This window comes from Durio zibethinus, chromosome 14, assembly GCF_047325235.1.
Source record: "Durio zibethinus cultivar Kanyao isolate XHJ-2024 chromosome 14, ASM4732523v1, whole genome shotgun sequence".
In the NCBI taxonomy this organism is placed as follows: Eukaryota; Viridiplantae; Streptophyta; class Magnoliopsida; order Malvales; family Malvaceae; genus Durio; species Durio zibethinus.
Genome location: NC_143175.1, coordinates 2,461,960 through 2,482,625, shown reverse-complemented (window position 1 = coordinate 2,482,625; position 20,666 = coordinate 2,461,960). Strand labels below are relative to the sequence as shown.

General features: G+C 34.7%; 3 protein-coding genes, 1 long non-coding RNA gene and 1 other non-coding gene across 9 annotated transcripts; 1 reads left to right on the top strand and 4 right to left on the bottom strand.

Moving 5' to 3' along the window:
* Positions 1 to 68: 68 nt before the first annotated feature.
* Positions 69 to 1,761, top strand: LOC111295087 (uncharacterized). The gene is made up of 3 exons (XR_016327212.1): positions 69 to 513; positions 746 to 952; positions 1,186 to 1,761. It is a non-coding gene; the product is annotated as an uncharacterized LOC111295087 (long non-coding RNA).
* A 651-nt stretch (positions 1,762 to 2,412) lies between these two features.
* On the bottom strand, positions 2,413 to 2,608 carry LOC149514946 (U2 spliceosomal RNA). Its single transcript, XR_016327896.1, has one exon. It is a non-coding gene; the product is annotated as a U2 spliceosomal RNA (small nuclear RNA).
* Positions 2,609 to 3,291: 683 nt separating this feature from the next.
* LOC111293865 (expansin-A15) lies at positions 3,292 to 5,326 on the bottom strand. Of its 2 annotated transcripts, none has more exons than XM_089743137.1 (4): positions 5,308 to 5,326; positions 4,735 to 4,864; positions 4,338 to 4,650; positions 3,292 to 4,128 (listed from the first exon to the last, which is right to left on the bottom strand). In XM_089743137.1, the coding sequence occupies exons 2-4, from the start codon at positions 4,859 to 4,861 to the stop codon at positions 3,825 to 3,827; spliced, it is 744 nt and encodes a 247-aa protein (XP_089599263.1). In that variant the 5' UTR covers positions 4,862 to 4,864; positions 5,308 to 5,326; the 3' UTR covers positions 3,292 to 3,824. The 2 variants fall into 2 exon arrangements, with proteins under 2 accessions (XP_089599263.1, XP_022742627.2); XM_022886892.2 differs by lacking the exon at positions 5,308 to 5,326 and adding an exon at positions 4,992 to 5,109.
* Positions 5,327 to 8,187: 2,861 nt separating this feature from the next.
* Positions 8,188 to 13,077, bottom strand: LOC111295003 (uncharacterized). 4 transcript variants are annotated; one of them, XM_022888327.2, is made up of 4 exons: positions 12,845 to 13,077; positions 11,204 to 11,889; positions 9,453 to 9,493; positions 8,188 to 9,358 (listed from the first exon to the last, which is right to left on the bottom strand). In XM_022888327.2, exons 2-4 carry the CDS (start codon positions 11,520 to 11,522, stop codon positions 8,351 to 8,353), a joined length of 1,368 nt encoding a protein of 455 aa, XP_022744062.2. In that variant the 5' UTR covers positions 11,523 to 11,889; positions 12,845 to 13,077; the 3' UTR covers positions 8,188 to 8,350. The 4 variants fall into 4 exon arrangements, with proteins under 4 accessions (XP_022744062.2, XP_022744064.2, XP_089599261.1 ...); XM_022888329.2 differs by having other exon boundaries at positions 11,204 to 11,606; positions 12,845 to 13,022; XM_089743135.1 differs by lacking the exon at positions 9,453 to 9,493 and having other exon boundaries at positions 12,845 to 13,024.
* Positions 13,078 to 17,949: 4,872 nt separating this feature from the next.
* On the bottom strand, positions 17,950 to 20,379 carry LOC111294240 (thioredoxin-like 1-1, chloroplastic). The gene is made up of 4 exons (XM_022887487.2): positions 19,960 to 20,379; positions 19,318 to 19,497; positions 19,052 to 19,216; positions 17,950 to 18,568 (listed from the first exon to the last, which is right to left on the bottom strand). Exons 1-4 carry the CDS (start codon positions 20,206 to 20,208, stop codon positions 18,278 to 18,280), a joined length of 885 nt encoding a protein of 294 aa, XP_022743222.2. The 5' UTR covers positions 20,209 to 20,379; the 3' UTR covers positions 17,950 to 18,277.
* Between the last annotated feature and the right edge of the window lie 287 nt (positions 20,380 to 20,666).

The following is a 20,666-nucleotide window of genomic DNA, read 5'->3' as shown; positions in this document are numbered from 1 at the left end:
TTGAATAGGAATTTCCTTTTTCGTTTCCAGATTAGCATTTTGGAAAATAGGTGTGAAAGGAATCATAGAAAATGGTCAAAATTGTCCTTTTTCTTTTGGATATACTCAAATCCCATCTACACCCCAAACCACCAAAAGGAAACACAAAGAGAGAAAGACGAAGTGAGGCTGGGAAGTGATAGAGAGCCAAAGTCAAGACCCCAACTCGATAATAGCAATTTTGGCCTCCTCTTTCTAGAAGAAAATGACAGGAGGGATCCTTCTACCTCTATAAATTCAATGGCTCAGCAGAGTTCCTTGTATCCTATTCAGCACGATAATTTATTTCATGTCAAATCGTATAAAAATTGAATTTAAATTTAAATTAAAATTTAAAAATTTATAATTCTTTATATTATCTAAAAATATTAAATCGAATACGACGTAATCTTAACCATTGTCACTTTTCGTTCAGAAAATTCAAATAGTATGACGGCAGTTTTTAGAGGTGGTGGGTTGGAAACGATTTAGAAGGTGTGCAGACAAATCTATTTCTCTTGCATTTGATGATTGATATTACTATGATTCTCTGACAAATTTTTTTTTTAACTACGTACTCATTTGGATTTAATGATATTTTTACTAATTGAATTCATCGCACTTTTAATTAAATTTAAATATTAATTTTAATATCATTCATTTAATATAATTATTATTATTTTTTTAATTTGTCACGGTCAATTTCACCGTCTATGTAAAACTGTAGTACCATCCGATGGAACTCGCGATCTTGTCTAGGAACCTGAAAGTGGTCGTAAGAGAAACTGGGCCCCATCAACAGCTGTTTCAGACCTCGTATTAATATCTATAGACCTTTTTTGCCTTCCGAGGATTGTGTTTAGCTTTCTCTTCTTCCTTTCTTTCGATTGCAACTGTCCCTGATCACTGTGTCCGATCTTCTTCAGCTTTAATGGTCAGATTTCTCATTTCTCTTTCTATAACTGATAATTCACTTCAAGTTTGGATAGGTATTTCTTTTTTCATTTCTAGTCGATCAAATTTATTAACTAATAAATTCTGTTGAACATGGCGGCTTCAGTGTCTTTTACTACTTTGTACTTAAATTAATTATTGCTGCACGTCCATCAAACTCTCTAGCTTTTTTATTTTTTTATCATTTTTAAAAATAGAAATTTGTTCAAACAGGATCCACTGGATGCAGTCGATAAGGCTATCGTACGTGTCGCGGAAGCTGAATTGACAAAGGAAAGAGAGAAGACAAGGCTCATGGAAGAGTTGTTAAGTGCCGATCGAGCTGCACTGGAAACGAAGGAGAGAGAACGAACAATGCTTGTGAGAGAGAAGGATCGAATGGTTGCAACCAAAGAAGCTGGGGATAAATTGGTTGCTGTTTTCCTCGAAGCAGATGGTAATAACGAGAATTTTGATGAGAAAGCAATGATGGCGGCTATTGTAGCTTTGCTAAGCCATGACGGCGGCGATGACGGGGACGGTGAGTGATAGCTAGAGGCAACAGTGGTGGTTATGGGGGCGTTTTCTGTGCCGACCACCGTGAATAGGGTGATGGCGGACATCCTTTACTTTTCTTTTACAATAAAAGATAAACCTGTGTTTTAATCAGTTTCGTATTAGACGTTGAAAAATATGTTGTGTATTTGTTGGCTGTTTAAAGGCTCTTTTAGACTAAAAACACTGAAAAATAAATTATTCAATAAAACCAAATCATTGCTGCCATCTCAGCAGCAAGATCTTCTTGGCATACATTCTTAGTCAAATAATACCTTACTGTCCTTCCAATTTCATGCACCTTTTGGGCTCTAATTTTCCTTCCAGATGTTGATGGAATTGACTCAATACCCAAGTAATTTTGAATTTCAACATGTCGAAAGATCAGCACTGAAATTTTGGATGATTTTATCATGGGCATTACTTAGATCAAAATTTTAATTATAGAAACGGGACTAGCCAATATTTGACAAACCCATATGAAGGCCCCCTAGTAAACCATACAAATATAAAGGCCCATGAGTTTCTAACTAGAGAATTTGGGTCCATGGTAAACCTATAAATACAAGGCCCATTAAACAAAACACTGCGTGAACAACAGAATTAGTTAACATGTTGCATCCATTGTAAAAGACGGGATTCTAACCAGACGTTAATAGTTTTCCGCTAGTTCTGGTTACTGAATGTTTTTGAAAAATGTTCGCAGAAACAAAAGGTAATTCCCCTACTTTGGTGGTTACTGAATGTTTTTGAAAAATGTTCGCAGAAATAAAAGGTAATCCCCTACTTTGGAGTTCCCTGGCTACTCCACCATACTGGCTAAAGTTAAAACCCGTACCCATGATATATAGACTCCACACTTAAATATTATACAACACTACATATAAATACATCAACTCAGATTGGGTAGGGTGCGCCAGGCCAAAGCTAGAGTGCAACGCTTTGGCGACGCTTGAGAAACCCAGCAGCAAGCTACTGTATTGGGCCCTCCACCTCAAAAAATAAATTTAATATCATGCAGGCCAATGGCCTACGTATCAGATATTAAACTGATAAGAACAGATATTACACTTGATCTTAGCCAAAAGGCCGAGAAAGGTATAAACATAAGGAACGGAAGGTCGCTTTTTTTATAAGCAGCTTCACGCCCGTTTCTTCACATCTTTAGAATGTGTGATTTAAGCAATGTATTCAGCAACTTCTTTGCAAGTGTCTTCTAAAACCAATAAAGAACACCTTTCATTTACAGGCAATTCTTGTATCTTAAACTCGAAAACAACTTCAAAATTGAATTATAAAACAACCATATAGAGGTGGATATTGATGTTGATTGGAGATAATCTTTCTTCATGGACAAATCTCTGCCATCCATTGCTGGTTTGAGCATTTTGTTCTGGTATAACTTCATGGGTATATGAACAAGAAAAGAAGAGAATGAAAGACAAGAAAGCAACTTAATTCTTTGCTTTTAAGATTCTCACTTGTCCCTAACACTTAATTGACACATTAAAGTCGTTATTCACTCAAGGTTGATGCGATCATTGAAAAAATTTACGCAAGCAAATGATGGACTTATCAACTGAACTTCACAGAAAATGCAGGCTATATCATTAGCAAGGGTAAATTTTATAAAAATAGAATTCTAATGATATCTTTCTCTTTTTTTTCTTTAAGGTGAAAGAAGTTTTTCAATTTTATCCGATACATCCTCTTTAGAGATTAATCCAAGCCAGACTTATTTACATCAAACTTAATGAATTCATAAGAAATTATCCTCTCAGAGTCTTCTTGAATATTCAAACATCAGTAACAAAGAGAGGAGCTCACTCTCTTTATTTAAAGTACATTCCACTCCAAAAGATTACATGAAAACTGCTAATCCTGGCTGGAAAAGCCATAGAAATACTTAACCTCAGACAACAACTAAGAATACTCTTAAACTTTGAGTCTAATGATTGAATAGGGCTCTATATGCCCCATAGAGACCAAATTCACACAAACTTCTATCAATTTCTGATGAATCTTTCCCATCGATCCACCACAAACATTCATCCCCAAAACTTTTGGTAGAAGAAAAAACAGAAAAAGAAACACAATAAGAGCAGCATGCAGGGCATTTTTAAAAGGACCCCATGATGACAACTTTGACCTTCTATGACAATCCTATAGCACTATAATAATAATAATATTTATATATCAGATACATATAACTAGAAAAAAAAAAATACTTGGTTAATAGCCTTAGGGACTTGGACTTCTTGGGATGACTCAAATTTTTAATGTGGTTTTGGTTAGTTTTGGATTGATCGATGAAACAATTAGAATTGTCCTCCTGTGTAAGTTTGGCCAAATGCCCAATTGGGAGGAGCCACATTGTTGGAGATGACAGAGCGGCCATCACTTGTTGTGACCTTAAAAGAGAGAGCTTGACCATCCATGTAAGAGTTGCTCTGCCAGTTTTGGCCCCAATTGCGAGACATCACTTGCCAACCAGTCGTAGACCCTTTGATGGAGACAGACACCACATCTCCAGCACCTCCAACATTGGTTATCAGCACAAGGTTGAAGTAAGAATGGCCATTTATAGTAAACCTGATCCCACCAGATTTCCTACAAGCAACCCTGCAATTGAAAGGATACCATTTAGAATGTCCTCCGCCAACAAAACCATACCATAAATGAATTGAATTATTGACCATTTTGACTTAGACTAGTTAATTATATAGCAAAACTGACATGACTGTTAATTCAAACACGATTTTCAAACTTGACAATCTCGAGGTTGTAGGCTATGTTAGACTGAAAAGTAAATTGGTTTTTGTGTTTCTTACCTTCTGTATTGAACAGGCACTATTCCTGCTTTATAAAGAGCAATATGTTGGAAAACAGGCTGGGAGAGATCAAAGTGCCTTAAAGGAGGGTTACACCACCCTCCTGCATTATTTGGGAGAGCATTGTTTGGAGGGCAGAAGTTTGTTGCTGTGACTATGATGGATCCTGGGAGACACCGCCTATTGTCATCGACACATTTGATCTCAAAGCATGCTCCACAAGTCAGCCCTTGGTTGAATAGAGCAGTACTCAATGCAGCAGTGCTTGTGCCGTAACCTTGGCTGTAAAGATTTCCATAGCCACATGCTCCCCCTACAACATTTGAAAAAAAGCTGAGAAAGGAATCTTGCAGTGGGACAGATAATAATGAATACTTTTGCATGGTTTAGTTCTCACCCATTGTACCAGAAGCATCACCTCCCCCATAGAAGGTAGCGTGAGCATCAGACCATCCACCTTCATATCCATGAATTGTCTTCATCATGGCAAGAGAAGATACAAGAAAAATTCCAAGAAAATCCATTTTCTGCAAAACCAATTAACATTCAAATATCAACATTTTTTAGATGAACTGACATAGAAGGTCTCTGATAAGTTTGGGAATGAAAATTGGTGCAATATATATATAAGAGAAATGATGTTGTTGCTCTTACAAATGCTACAGTTAACTTTGAAAATCAACTTCACTTGGAGAAGAGAGTCAAAGAGAAATAAGGTAAGGAAGAGCTGATGAGATGAAGTTCTATTTATAGATGTGTGTGTCTAAGGACAGACTGATGGGGGGGGGGGGGGGGGGGGTAGGGGTTATCGGAGGAAGGTGATGTGTAGAGGATACCAAGGTTTAAGGGTTTTTTTTTTCATATAAAAAGGAATAATTGGCACCCTTATCTTTTGAAAGACATTTGAAATGATGTTAGAGTTACTTTTGCACGCTTCATATGGAAAAGAAGAAAATAATGTATTATTAACCTGTAAAAAAAGTCCTCTAATGGCTTGGACCCTTGTTCTTGTTGACTTTCCTCTTGGACTTGAACCTGAGAAGAGTAAGGGAAATGATTTTCTGCATCCGTTGATGTCCTCAACATTTTATTACAATATTTTATGCACATTACTGGCTTACAATTAAAGATTCTGAGGAATCCTTTCGGGATGTGAATATTGTGGCAAACGATTAAAGTAATTTGAAAGAAATTTATCAAAGAAGTGATTGGGTACCCATGACAGTAGGAAGGATAAAAAGGATGCAAGATGATCCTGCCGATAAAATGATTTGAATCTCTAATTTTATGCTGATAAGAGAAGGTGCTGTCATGATTTTACAAGGGAACCAAAAAAATAGAGTTGTCATATAAGGTACTTTTTGCAATACTGGTCTGATATTGTTCCAGCTTCTTGTGCAGCATGTAGTTGAATTTTCTATGGTTTGGATATCACTTCACCAATCACAATTGGAAGAATAGAAGAGAAAAATCATGGTGCATTTCATCAGCAAATTTGAATGACATCTATGTCTATACTTTGGAGGAGCCATGACACTCATTTGGATGCAAAGTTGGATTGGAAGACATCATACACACAAGGTCAATACTTCTAATTTTACCCGGATCAGCATTGGTTGGAACTTGTAACTGCGAAACAGAAAAACGGTTTCTATTACTTTAAAGGATTGTCATCTGTATCTTCTCATGCTCCTGGCAAATAATGGTAGCTTTTCAAAGTCCATTTGAAGTATCTGTCAAAAAAACTCTACACCAAGTGCTTATACAGATGCAGAGGGGTATACCTTTTAATGCTGTCTAAGTTTATCAGTCATGTCAATCTTGGATTAATGTTTAAATATGTTTAACTTGACTTAAAATTGTCAGTAATCTTCAATTCCCCTTCAAGTCTTACATGAAGATTCAATGAAACAAAATTCCTATGAAAAAATCTCATCAGTTTTTCATTATCAGAGCAGGAAGAATGCCATGTGAAACTATATGCTCAAGCTAGTCTCCCTACACTGTATCGAATATAGGCTATGATATGTCACAATCAACGTGTTGTGCATGTGGCAAACCGTCCATCTCAGTGACTGAAGATAATGGAATGTATATCTTTTCTTCATTTCCTTTCTCATTACACTTTCATTTCATTCTCTTTACTTTTATCCATCTTAGCTGTATCTGGCCATGCTGCAATTCCCTTTGAAGAATATGAAGCTTATTATAATCTTTACAGCTTGAAAGAACTGATATTTAAAATTGAACCTGTTTTTGTTGGGCATTACAGGCATGTGTCTGTTAATATTCCAAAACAAAGCTGGATTTTTCCTACAAATTTCCGTTGCCGTTTGAATGGTAGGATATCATGCAAAAAATCTCATTTGGATTTCTTGGAGTATTAATCATTGAATACATTAAATAAAGGCAATCAGCCAATCACTCGTGCAGCTGTTCATGATTGATGAATACTTTTTGTTTATCAAATGGAAGATTAATGCAAATAAAGCGAAACAGTTAGATGCCTTTTGTTTTCTTTTTTACCGTTGTCCTCCCAACAGCAACTAGCCAACTGTCTTCTGCCTAGATAAGCTTGGGAATTTAAAATCACATATTCTAAAAGAAATTCAAATTCTTCAAACCTAAAGCTTTATTCAGTTAATTCATGCAGTCACTTAAGAGATGACATCTAATAAGTCCAAAGTTCAAATCTTCACGTATACAAACTTTTCCCCTTATGTTAGCAATAGACCACTTATGGTTAAAAAAAATTTTACAAATTGCTTAAAAGTAGATTCCATTTGGATGAGTTCTACCTAATTAAAAGATTACCATCCATCACTCCTCAGAGTACAAAGTTAAAAAAATCTATTCTCAATTTTGATTCTATTGAAGAAAACAAGCAATAAGATTGCAAATTTTTTATTCAATTCTTTCTTAAGACATCACTGATCAAATTCCAGAGTACTGAAGAACATTGTTTTTATTTAAGAGAACTAACAACCAGATCATGGTGGTTTGAATAGGCCACAAAACAAAGGAGAAAGAAACCCCACAACAGATATTAAGTCCCAGGGAATAATAACAACAAATCAAAGCAGGCCATGGCATATATCTAAGTTAGTTGAAAGTTTATACACCAAATTGCACATGGGATCACATGGCCAAGTTGTTCAAGCAATAGAATAAGATGAAAAGAAAAGCCCCACGACCTAGTTGACTACCCTTTGCACGTACAATTCACACGAAAACAAGATGGTAACTTTTGTTGTGGAAACCACTGATCGATATGATGGAGAGTGCACTAGAATTTCCTGTTCACTTGTGTTTGTATAGGCCACTTCAAGTTTGCGGCCGGCGTGCACAATATTTTTTAACAGAGAACAACATGTGAGTGCATAATTCAAACAGCAATCTCTCAATACTGGCATGCACTGAAAACTGACATCCAGTGGAGCCATGATATTTAGGTTTTATACTTTTTATTGTCTTCAATAAGCAATGGATCATGAACTAAATGGTATTCTAGTTTCAAGTATAGAGCAGCTAAATGTCTTGTGCTTGTCATTCAACTATTGCTTTAGATAAGTATGGCCCCAGAAAACAGACTCTATTAAGCATATAATTGTAAAGTAAGAAAGCTATAGCTAACCTTGTCAATTACAATGACCTTATTGCCTAGAAACCAAATTACAAATGTTGCACTGTCAAAGCAAACACCACCATTCCTATATCTGCAGTGCAAACACAAAAATGGAACACTTTCCAATTTAAAGAATAAACCTGTAATTTTCAAGGTCAGCACTACAATTTGTTAATTCATCCCCGCAAAACTTCCTGTATGTTGCACTGTAAAACCTGAGTAGACTTGCTTGCAACTCATGTTGTGATTAAGCAATAAGACAATCGAGATGTTCTTACTACTATATTGAGAAAACATAACCAGACTAAAAAAGATTACATATTGGAAGGAGACAGAGTTCACAAAATGACTAAATCTATCTGTTTGCAAGTGAATTACATATCTGGAACTACTGAATAGACACTCGGCGCTGAACCGTTTCCCTGCTAGAAGAAGATGATCCAATCCTCTGGAATGCCTTTGTGCTGAATATATCTTTGCATACTTTTCCTTTAAACGTGAAATGCTTCTTAAGATGATTTTTTATCGAAGAACCATGGTTGTTCCATCGTGGGGCCAGTTGAGGCCAGGTTCTCCTTAATTTTTCCTTGATATGATTTGAGACTTCATCATCTTCTTGGTCTTCAGAAATCATGGCACCCCTGCTCGTTCGCAAAGATCTTAAAGCAACTTGCAAAGGTTCTGAAACTGATGCAGATTCTTCCAGTGCTCCAATTGTTTTGAGGCACAAAGGGCAGGGAGGATCATGAATCTGGGACTTGGGGGTAACTTGCTCCAAGCATTCAGCGTGGAATATGTGGCTGCAGGGTAGAACACCAGCAATTGGCATGTCACCACCTCTGATTATTCGATGTGAACTCCATGGGGACTTCTGCCACAAAAGTTTTCCACAAACTCCACACTTGTGGTCAACCACAGGACCAATAGGGGACCTCAGGCTCTCTACATCCGCATGCTCCACCATGTCAAACTTTTCTCCATCTAACGCCAGATCATAACTGCTAGCACTGCTCCACCTAAAACCTTCTCTTCTAGAGCTAGCACTGGGGTCTGGAGATGCTTCAGACCTTTGAAGTTCAGAAAGGGTTTTGTGAAACTTGCGCTCAACACTAGAACCGGTTTCATGCCAGTGAAATGGTGATAAGCGATCCTCACTAGGTGTCAACTTGCCAATACTGTTAATGTCAGCATCACCAAAGCCTTCAGAATCTGAGACAGGGTTGCGAAACACTAGTGGGTAAACAGCTTTTGTCATGTAAGAACGTCGACCAGAGAAGTTGCGGTTGGGAAAAGAGAAGGGCAGCTTGCTAGCAGATTCGCACCGACTAGACTCAGAGAGTGAGGAAGGGGATCCAAAGCTGGGAGATGCTGCAGTTGCTTTAACAACATATCCCCTCTGCAAGAACAACACAAATATGGGGAAAATGCTTAATGACAAACTTTTTCTTATTTAACTGATACAAAAACCAGCAAGTTGAAACACAAATCACCTCAGTGAAGCGAGGGAACCAAGAGGTCTGGGGCATAGGTCCTGATAATTAAAATTAGGTTAAGAAAGAAAACATATGATAGTGCAAATAATACAAAATCTATACAAACGAAACTGCTAATAATAGTTAAATCTGAATAAAGAAAATACAATTACTCCATCCGAAATCATATATAATGAACTTTATTTTGGTTGATTGGTATAAAATTCAGGGAAAGGACCATCTAAAAGAGGGAGAGAAAGAGAACTAGTGAATTTGATTAAGGATATAAGGAAAAAAAGATAGTGAGACATCCCTCACTTCCTACATTTTGGTGAACTACAGTTTCATCTTCACACTACAAGTCACTGCTCTGAAGACACTCATCACTTTTGCAATTTCACAAAATGTTTCAAGTTTTAGCAGCATGATCAACATATTATAATCACCATTTTACAGTTGTGTTCTAAGAGGAACAACTAATCAGTGCAATTTGTAAAAGCATTTAATTAATAAGCACAACAGCATGATCCAAGCTCTGAGAGCATCCAATTTATGCAACCATCCCAAAGGGCTGAATCAGGCTAGCCTCAACTAACAACACTAAAGTAACGCTCTTGAAGGGTGAATCAGCATATCCCAAAAACCAATAAATAAATAGATATATGCATTTCACTGCTTAACCCCAGCCACCATCACTGCCACACAGAAGCTGGGAAATAAAACACATTATGGTGAACTACCAGCTAGGATTTGGTCAACTGAGGTGATTCTGCCAGCAAAAGTGGCAGCTTGTGTTTATTTAATTTTTGTCCTACGAAACTCAGAAGCAAAAGAAACTCATCATGAAGGAGCATTGGCTACACCATAGGTGGCAGACAAGCTCAATGCCCAAAAAGTAATCACTAATAGGGGACCTCTCAAATTGTTTAATGAAATCTGTAATGCTGGCTATCTCAAATCTCAAGGCTGAACCAGAGGATTAACATTTTAAATATATCCTCGGTAGGAATGATGAAATTATTTTCACTCACAGAAGTAGAAAATATTTGAAGAGACATTATATGCCAGTCTAAAAGACCTTTTAGACATTCTTTCAATTTGGATAGATAGTTATAATTCTAACAAGGTATTAATTCAGATGAATAAGAATACATCATCACCATGAGAAATCAACCTAGTATTCCATCTATGCTCTAATTTTGGAGCACAGATCATTTTCCAATTTTGTGCTCATACATTCTTGAACAACTCACTAAATGACAAGACACATGCTATTAAGAAAATCATAAAATTAAAAACGGTACAATAAGGCAAAACATATGAAATAGAAATCATGAATGCTAAGACAGAGAAGATAAGGGTAATCATGATAAATAATAAGTAATGAACAGTTAAAGGATTCACTGCATTATGGCTTGCAGAAACTAAAGACTTCCAAGAATCAATGATATCATGGCACTCAGCTATTCTGACATTCTACAATTATAGGTATCAGAACTTTCATGCGCCCTTCATTTCAGAGAAGATAATTACTATGATTATATAAAAATTAGTTGACTAAAAGAAAGTATCATGATATTTGGCATTCTGTTAAGCTGGGAAAAGATAAAAGAAAATGAAATAAAACATGCAACAACTAATTGACCACAATTAAGACAGAAAATGGCATATGACATATGATTATATGCTTCAATCTGCAAGAAAAGTAACAATTAAATTTAAGCAGGACATGCCATTTGATAACAGAAGAAATATCAACTTAAGATTACCTCCAACATTAGGGGCGGGGAGCTCCTCTGGATTGAACATTTGAATGGGTGAAGTCCATCGTGGTGCCTGAGCACTATCAGATGGGCTACCAGAATAAGAGAGTGAACCATCAGATACAGAATGGTGATGATTGATGTAACCTTCACTGCCCACCCTGCTTCTGCTACCCTTGCTATTTGAGGATAGAGATGAACCATGTAAACCTGCACCATGCGACCCATGTGGCAAACCATCTGAATGTAACCTACAGTCCAAAATCCTCAATGGAGGAGGTGAAAAGCTAGAGTTTGTCCTCCAATGTGGTTCATCATGATCCATGGAACAGTCCCTTCTGCTTGTTGATGATTTTGTTCCATGTGGCCCACCGGCCACACAACAAAGCGCACCCGTATTAGCTATTTTCTATTGACACAATAAGGTTGCCAGTAATCTATTGTAAGATTTTCATGAAAGTATGGAACTCTACATGCTTATCAAAAATCAAGCATGGTCAAATGTCAACAAAATTAAACCACAGAAATTATTGAAGCACACAGCAATCCACTCAAGACTTGAACCAAAGCAGAAGGCATATCAGATTCCCATCTTTGGAGGAAAAACAATGGAACACAGGAGTGCACTTAAGCAACTTTCCACTCCAATATGCCACTTCAACTAGGATTCACCAAAAATCTGCTATTCCAGACTGCATTCATTCATTTGAGCAATGTAATGAGTAAAACAGTATAACATTATGGTCTATCCAGAGAGATAAAAGAACCTAATTGCTATAGATGTCAAAAATAAAATAGAAAAATAATGAAAATGCAGAGGACAAAACAATAGTATAATAGCCAACAACTCTTATTTTAGGATAACATAGGCAGAGAATGTAATATTAATTGTATTATTTTAAAAGTGGATATCCCTCATACGTTTACCACGTAATATCATACATCTAACACGCACACACTCACACTCACACTCAACAGGAATGACAATCAGTAAGCTCTACAATAGAAGAATAAAATGTGAATCATGGAAAGAAGTGCAAAGAAAATGCTGTTAATTACAAGCTTCACAGTTCACACTTTATCTTTTGGCATTTAATCTAAATGCAGCCACGTTTCCACGGTCCTAAACTGGTGAAGTCAAGATTATTCCCAAAAAGCAATAATAGAGTGCGAAAATCATAAAACAAAGCACGCAAGTGTTCATTGTTAGCAACAAAACCTGAAAGAATTTCAGAAGAAGACCCTAAAAAACATGAAGTAGTATAATTATTTTTTTAACACTTTTAAACCTAAAATTATGCTCACAATAATACACAAATCTGACCTGATAATCAATCATAGCAAAAAGAATAAAAATCTCTACATCTAACTCCTAAAACCTCAAACCTCATAAAAAGAAATGATAAACCCCAATTCAAATATATCAATGGTCCCAAAAAAAATTGAAACTTTTCATCCTAAAATAGAAATTACCCAGAAAAGAAAAATACTTTAAAACCTCAAAAAAGAAAAGAAAAACCCAAACCAAAAAGAAAGAAAGTTTCTGCTTTTATGATTGCATCAGCTAAAAACACAAACCATAGTCCAATAAATAAATAAATAAACAAATACCCACCAAAAAAAAATCAAGAGAGAAAAAGAGGGTACCTTAAAAAGTACCAAATATGAACTAGGTTATGAAGAAATCTGGGTTTTCAAAGTGAAGGAAAACAGAAGAAACCCCTCTTTTGAGCTTCTTGTAAACTGTTTCTGTTTTTGTTTTTCTTTTTTGAAAAAACAAAAGGAAAAAGAAAATGACGCAAATAGAAAGCGAATGAAGAAAAAGCTAAAGGTAAAGGACGATGATGTGAAGTGAAAGTGACAGAGGCATATTATTATTATTATTATTGTTATTACTCCAACAAAAACGTTATATTACGATCATGTCGTAAAATTTTTTTTGTAAGGATTTAAACAAATGATAGAGTGGAATAATTGTACCTTGCATGATTTCACAGCTGACAAAGTTCACGGTTCTTGTCCTAAAGTGACAGCTTTACTTTGAATGTAAATTTATAAAGTTTAAATTTAAAAAAAATGAAAAAAAAAAACTATTGCAAAGGAAGATTTTGAAACCCGATTAAAATTTTTTAAAAAGTTATTTTTATATTAAATAATATAAATTATATTAAAATAATCAAAGAAACTTTATAAATTTAGTTTTAACCTCTGAGAATTTCAATTAAAAAATAATGCAGTAGAAAAATCAACAGCAACCTGACCAACTAAATAAAGTGTGGGTTAGCGACTATTTTTAGATAGATTAATATGTTATTGATTGGCATTTAAAAGTTGTAAATTTAAAAAATTTTATGGGTGAAATGTTCTTTTTAGTTAAGTAAATAATAAGGTAAAAAGATTTTAAACATTGTTATTAAATTTATTTCGATACTAATTGGTATGCTTTAATTATATTAAAATATAATACACTTAAAAATAATTTTTCATATTAATTTAGTATTAGGTAATATATGTTGTTTTTATTAACTTTAACCTATTTCAATAAATTTTTTGTGAAATAACATATTTCGATCGATATCTGAATGTGAAATATATTTTATAATTTTTAATTTAATTTTTTTAATTTAATTATTTTTAAACTAACAAAAAAATTAATTGATAAAATAATTCTTAAAAATTGAGTTATTTTATTTAAAATTTTTTTATACTTTATTTTTTAAAATCAAAATTTATAAATATTTCAAATTTTTTTCAAGAAAACGATTATACTTCCTTTGTAAAGTTTAACATTCATATAAAGCCTTCATTAATTTTTTTCATGTTTTCATTTTTATCTTAATATATATGAAAAATACTTATTTAAATATCAGATTAAATGTTTAAAAATATAATAAAAAATTTTATGATATTATTTTTTATGCTTTTAAATTTATTTATTTGATTTTTGAATATATTACATATTTATTTTAGAAATTATTGATAATATTATAATGTACAAGTCATATAAATATATTTGTATTAAATTAAAAAATTTGAAATAATATGTTAAAACAACTAATATCGAGATATACTATATTTGAAAAAAAGTGAAAAATTATCTGATACAATATTAATGTAGATTAGAAATTAAAAAAAATTAAGTGTGGATTAGAAAGGCTGGGACTTGTTCTTTTAAATATTGGGCCATGGTATGGTTGTAATCTTTGGGCCATTTTCAAAGTATGTATGATAGCATTAATCAACAATATCTGCAACAACCCCGACAGTTACCATGGCACAATGTGAGTTTCAAGAGATATCTACATGTTGGTTTCTGCTATATATCCAAACCCACATCTGAAGAAAGCTAGCTCTTTCATGCCTTTGTTTTAAGAACATCCTGGCTTGTGCCCTTGATGATTTCAATGTGTCACACAATGTATATATGCTTTTGTTTCTTTTTTGCTTGAAATAAATACTGGCTGGTGAAGAAGGCCATAACTATGAAAGGGTCATCATACATATATTGGTGGCTGTAACTTTCAACTAATTTTCAGCATATTGGCAAATTGGTGGTTTGTGAGAGAAGCACCAAAAATTTGCCATAGCTAGCCTTAAAAGGGCAAGGAAATGCACCTTCAAATAACATAGAGGCAACCACTAAAACACCAATTATCATATGCTGACTACTGATAATGACCTTTTTCTTCTGCTTCTACCTAAAAATGAGAGATGCATGACAGTAATAAGTAAAGATCCTTAATTATGATCTTCTCAGCCTTCTGTTTATGTCCATTAAATTCATGGTTAAACCAATTTCCCATGGCATTGCTGACTTTGTAGACAAAAGCTTAAACATTTCGCATATCATTCAAGATATCTGCTTACTTTTGTGATGTGAGCAGACATTGGAAGGATTCTCTTTTTGGCAAACCAAGGAAAAATGGGCCTACCAGTATTTTTGTATTGAGTGCAAAGCTGGTCATTGATCCTCGGGTCTCTCTCATTTCCCTAGATAATCCATGTTTGCAGGACTCCGCTGCCCCCGCTATCCCATCCTCTGGCATAAGTTTCCCTCACCATCACTTTATTTTTATACACCCAAAATGTATCCAACAATTGAAATATTTCAATGCTTCAATTTCACAACTCGTCTGATTATTACTATATGCAATCATCAAGAGGTTATCAGTTATACCAATATTAGATGCATGTATGTATGTATATATGTCTACACAGAATCAAAATAATGGTGATTTAGCCTATCAGATATCGAAAACTCAGCCGATTTTGAGTCATGTTCTGCCAGTATGGAAAACGATTTTACCTAGAATTTTCGTGATAATCAACACTACGTGTCTGTCATAGTGAGATATAGGACAGAAGAAACCTTATCACATGTATTTCCACTATTACTGGTACCGAATATTAGGTCTTGAATAGCTGTCCTCATCACCTCGATACTAGATAATATTGTTGCATTTTTATCAAAAATATCAAACCGTAATGTCATCACTCACTGCCCTTTCTCTTTCACTTTTTTTATTTATTTATTTCTATATAAGGCTTAGCTTATCAACCTGATCCTGGTCTTTGTTTTCATTCATTGTTTCATTTCTTTTTTGCCCATTCAAGTAACTCAAAACCAATCTTTCTTTCATGGTCGATTCATCCTTTTGCTTGACTCTTCTGATATGTATGTTGTGCCACATTCACAAGCAGCCTAGCGTTTAGGCCTTGAAAGGATGGTGCAGCCAAGGATGACTTGCCGACTGCGATTCCTCCATTTTTGTCGTTCTGTTTTCATATTCAAAAAATGGATAAGTATGAAAGTCGGCAAGTTGTCTTTGGCTACATTTTCCTTTCTGCTCCTTATGCTAGGCTTTTGGTGATAATATCTCAAGAAATTATTGGTAGTTAGTGTTACAAAAGTATCGATCCCTACGAAATCTAATGCTTTATCAATTCTCATTATGTTAAAAATTGCAAAACTAAAATAGATTCATTAGCAATATAATACTATTTTTAATTCTATATCTGTTTATTTATTAATTTGTCTCAATATATAGTAGAGATATTATACCATTAACATTATTATTTTTTTTTTGGGTGGGTAAACATTAAAATATTATTCTATTTAAAGAAATCACAAATAAAATATTGCAAGTGCTATAATTTAAATCCTAAATTTATTGAATATTATATTTTTAAATGATGGTATAAATCAATTAAATTAATTCTTATGTTCATTTTATTTTATTCTTTATATTATCTATAGGCGGCTAAGCTTAGTTTTTCTATTTTTATCAGGGCCAAAGCACAACAAGCCTACCCATCATCAAAGCAGCCTCAAGTTCATGTAAGAAGGCCCGTTAGATCTATCCAAATTCAAAGCCCCGCCAAAGGTGGCTCCTTACATGAAATCATGAATGGAAGGATCCCAGCCCAGAAATCTAATAGCCCAGAAAAGAACAGCATAAAAGGCCTAAGCCCAATGGACCAGGCCAGGGTTACAATAGAGCATGCTGTGTTTATTTATATCGGTAAATTAGACTAATCCTGAATTCATTAATTTTATTGTATGTTTTACCTAGAGTTTGGTGTCAAAAAACCCAATCTCTATGTAGGATCCCAAATTCCGAATCAAAGCCCAGATGATTACATGATAAAATAAAGAAAGAGATAAAAAAAAAAGGTTGACAAGGTTGACCTAGTTGTGTCAAATAAAACCCAACTCAATTGGCAGTGAGCGAGGTTTCTTGTTTGGTAAAGAAATACATGCTTCAAGCAACCAATATATCTATGACTAAAATTAAAGTCTTGCTTGGCTAATTATCTTTCATATTTTCACAATACAATCCTCTTTAACTTTGACTCTCAATTCCCAGACCTCACTAATTAAATTAGAACAAAAAAAGCCTGTAGTACCCCATCAGGGTTGCTTCCTTCCAAGCTAAGAATGCATCCAGACAAGACTTCAATGGATACGCCCGGAACACATGGGAACATAAGAGAAGTGGGTTGAAAATGACCCAGAAAAAATTTGTGAAGCATTGCACGAAATAAGTTACTTTCAAACTTGTCAATCATGGAAGAACATGGAAACAGGTTGGACACCTGGGAGGAGATTAAGATAGCTTTGAGATTTTGAAAATCTTAATTGTTTGTCGATTCGATTGTTGTGATTGGAATACCCCACATTTTTCACTAATAAATCAAAGTTTTTTATCGTTTTCTTTTTTTCCTGTAAAAGCAAGGTAGGCCACATTGATGCATCTCAATACACACGCAACCCAATTCAAACTTATTCTGAAGTAAAAAAAAATATGAGTTGAATCTAACACTTGATAAAAAAATACTCCAGCCCACGCAAATGAGCTAATCTATGTTTCATTTTAAACAAGTAGTTTGATAATGTCGAGTATAGAAAACCAATGACCTGGACCTGTTTTGGTCACTTATGGCCTTGCCATAAATTATACAAAACAGCGGTTGATGATGTCCACTGTCCAGGCAGAAATTCCAAACAGTTTTTTAAATTTCCATGATTTCTAGACCATCCAAAACTACTAGATATTAACAGAGGATACATTGAAGATGACATTTGTTTCTTGTACCATATCTGTCAATGAAATGAAAGCAGAGTGCATGCAGTGCCCTATTCTAAGTTTGAGTTGTCCTTTTCAAGGATGCCCACATCAACAAACTTAGATATCATCATAAAAGTGCGCACGCACACGCACACACACAAGTTAATAATATGTGCTTGACAGTTTCTATAACCATATATATATAGAACAATATGATTTTTACATTCACAAAGGGGTTATCCCTTAAACATAAAAATGACAACTCAACATATACATAGCTAGTTGCTCTTCAAACACCCTTGATCAAGCAGGCTAGGATCCAAAAAGAAATAAGACCAAAAAGCCTGCAACTCCCCGGGGAGACAATATGCTGTATGGCTTCACCTGCTCTACTATGTTGTTCATTTTTAACATGAATAATTAGTACATGAAAGATGACCATGGAAATAGGACTGTAGTAACTGTACATTGCCAGTAGGGAGGAGAATGAGGTTGGCAAAAAACTAACCAATCATGTCCCAGCACCAACCAAGGTTATCTCCTCACAATCTTTAGGCTTTAAGGACGTTGCAGGGTGAGGAAGAGGGAGTTTTGTCCCTGAATCAGAAGGAACTTCTTTTGATACTAGAATCTCTTCCCGTGCAGGAACATGTGCAGTTTGAACAGGTTTTGGTGTGTAGTTAAAGGAAAGGACTTTGTTCGCAGCTAGTGCCAAAAGTTCCTTCTCCTCGAGCCCTTTTGCTGGCCCAAGGCTGCATGGGTCTGGTTTGTACTTGGCCAATGCATCTTTGAATTTTTTGATCTGTTGAATCATCATTGTAAATAGAACATATATCATAAACATGGTGAACAATCGACAAACAACACACATTATGAACTAATCAAGTCATTTCAATTGAGATACAAAACCAGTTTGCATCAGATGAGCAGCAATCTGTCAACAATTGAAAATTAAGTGAAAGCAACAACAAAAACTGAGCCTCAAAAATATTACAAAGCCAATTGATGACTAATATGCACCGTGCAATTTTCATAAATATGACTCTGCTAGGAGAAACAAAACACCATCTAGCTCTTACGTCTTGAAGAATGTACATTAATTGAAAATCAATTGATCCAAAGGGAATTATGCATTTTTCCTTCTGGAAATCAGGTCCCATATATTCAAGTGCACGCAGCATACATAAAAATATGACCATAAAATGACAAAACAGACTTGTTTTCATTCCGATTGCTAAACATATCTGATAAATTTTGCACCAGAAAGAAGGGATACAAGACTAACCGTGGCATTGGTGCAGCTAAAGCTGCAAAGACGCCCCTGAGCTCCACTATAGAACCGGAAGAAAGGCAGCACATGGACATTAAGGCTATAGCACATGGATTTATGCTCCTCATAATTCACCTGAAGAAACTGCAGATCTGGATTCATCTCTGCCAATTGGCAAATCTGCCAAATCCCAACATCCAAATCCACAACTAATCCAAATACGAAGATTACAAAAATATGGAGATACAGAACTATACAAAACAATGTCTATATTATCATACCTTGGGATGAAGAGCCTTGCAGCCACCACAACCAGGGGAGAAGAAATCTACTACAACAAGTTTATCCCCAGCATTCAAAAGAGAGTCTACCAGGTCTTGTGCAGATGTAACTTCTTTCATATTTGGTTGCAGCCCCTTCTCCCACCACTTTTGACTTCGACCAATAAGGCCAGTTTGCATCTGATTTCATTAAACAAGACCAGAAAAAAAAAATAAAAACAGAAACCAATTAGTATTTCTTTATTGATCTTTGCAACAGATCAAATTATGGGTAAAAAAGAGTTAATCATTAACCACATATACTATTTACTTTTTTTTTTAAATGTAAAATTTTACTGCTTAATCTTTATGTTACTATCATTTAATTAAGAACAAAAATAAAAATTTTTATAAATATAAAAGGTAATTTCTAATTAAAGATTTTATATTTGGCATGTGATCATAAAGCTAAGAACAAACTGTAGAAAGCTAATAATAGAAAATTGTAAATTATCAAGAACTTCAAAATTTAAAAAATCATAAAAAAAATAAAGTCACAATATTCTCTTAAAAAAAAAACCCACACTTTTCCACTAAAAAAAAAAGAAAAAGGAAAGATCCAGAAATTAAAAAAAAAAAAGAAATAAAGTTAATTAAATCAACCTGTGCTTTAATGGGAACTTGACAAAAGCTTCTCTTATTCACACTTTGCTTCGCCAAAAAAACCATTCTTTGCCCATTAAAATCACTCCTCAAAGCCTGAGATATCACGTTCAAAGAAGGAAAGCTATTCTTTTTTGAACAAAACCCAGAAATTTTCTTAGAAAACAAAGAAGTTCCACCTTCTTGATTCCTCTTCTGACTATAGTCACAAGTCGTAAACAGATTTCCCTTCCCCAAAACCTCAGCCATAGCTATTTTTTTCTAAATTTTTTCCCTTTTTTTCTCAAAACAAAAGCCAAAACCCAGATTGAAAATTGAACCCTTCGCTTTATTCCCAACGAAAATACAAAAAATAAAAGTTTTTGCCCTCTTTAAAGCAAAAGCTGTTTCCTTCTACTTCCTTTTCCTTGTTGGCTTTACCTGTGTTGTTGGCTATTTTAAGGTCTAAGGATTGACATCAACCGTTGATCTATTTTGTCTTTATGTGAATCTAACGGTTGATGATGTTTTGTGATGGACAATTTTTGATGTGAAAACGTATTGGATAAGGTTTTCTGTTTGATTTCTTTATCAACGTTGGCCGGTTTTGCGGTGGTCTGGAGATGCACGTGATAAGTGAAGTTTCGAAACGTGGCACTGACCTAAGATTTTGCAAAAATAAATGGAAGAGTTTCAGATATGCTTTGCAATTTGGTCGGTTCTTTGCC

Coding starts and splice junctions, on each gene's coding strand:
- LOC111293865 (XM_089743137.1), bottom strand. CDS start 4,861: ATGGATTTTCTTGGAATTTTTCTTGTATCTTCTCTTGCCATGATGAAG. Junction 4,651..4,734: donor TGATGCTTCTGGTACAATGG/GTGAGAACTAAA, acceptor CAAATGTTGTAG/GGGGAGCATGTGGCTATGGA. Junction 4,129..4,337: donor GTGCCTGTTCAATACAGAAG/GTAAGAAACACA, acceptor TTTCAATTGCAG/GGTTGCTTGTAGGAAATCTG.
- LOC111295003 (XM_022888327.2), bottom strand. CDS start 11,522: ATGGATCATGATGAACCACATTGGAGGACAAACTCTAGCTTTTCACCT. Junction 9,494..11,203: donor CCCCGCCCCTAATGTTGGAG/GTAATCTTAAGT, acceptor TTTAATTATCAG/GACCTATGCCCCAGACCTCT. Junction 9,359..9,452: donor GGTTCCCTCGCTTCACTGAG/GTGATTTGTGTT, acceptor TTGTTCTTGCAG/AGGGGATATGTTGTTAAAGC.
- LOC111294240 (XM_022887487.2), bottom strand. CDS start 20,208: ATGGCTGAGGTTTTGGGGAAGGGAAATCTGTTTACGACTTGTGACTAT. Junction 19,498..19,959: donor AAGTTCCCATTAAAGCACAG/GTTGATTTAATT, acceptor TAATGAAATCAG/ATGCAAACTGGCCTTATTGG. Junction 19,217..19,317: donor GCAAGGCTCTTCATCCCAAG/GTATGATAATAT, acceptor GGGATTTGGCAG/ATTTGCCAATTGGCAGAGAT.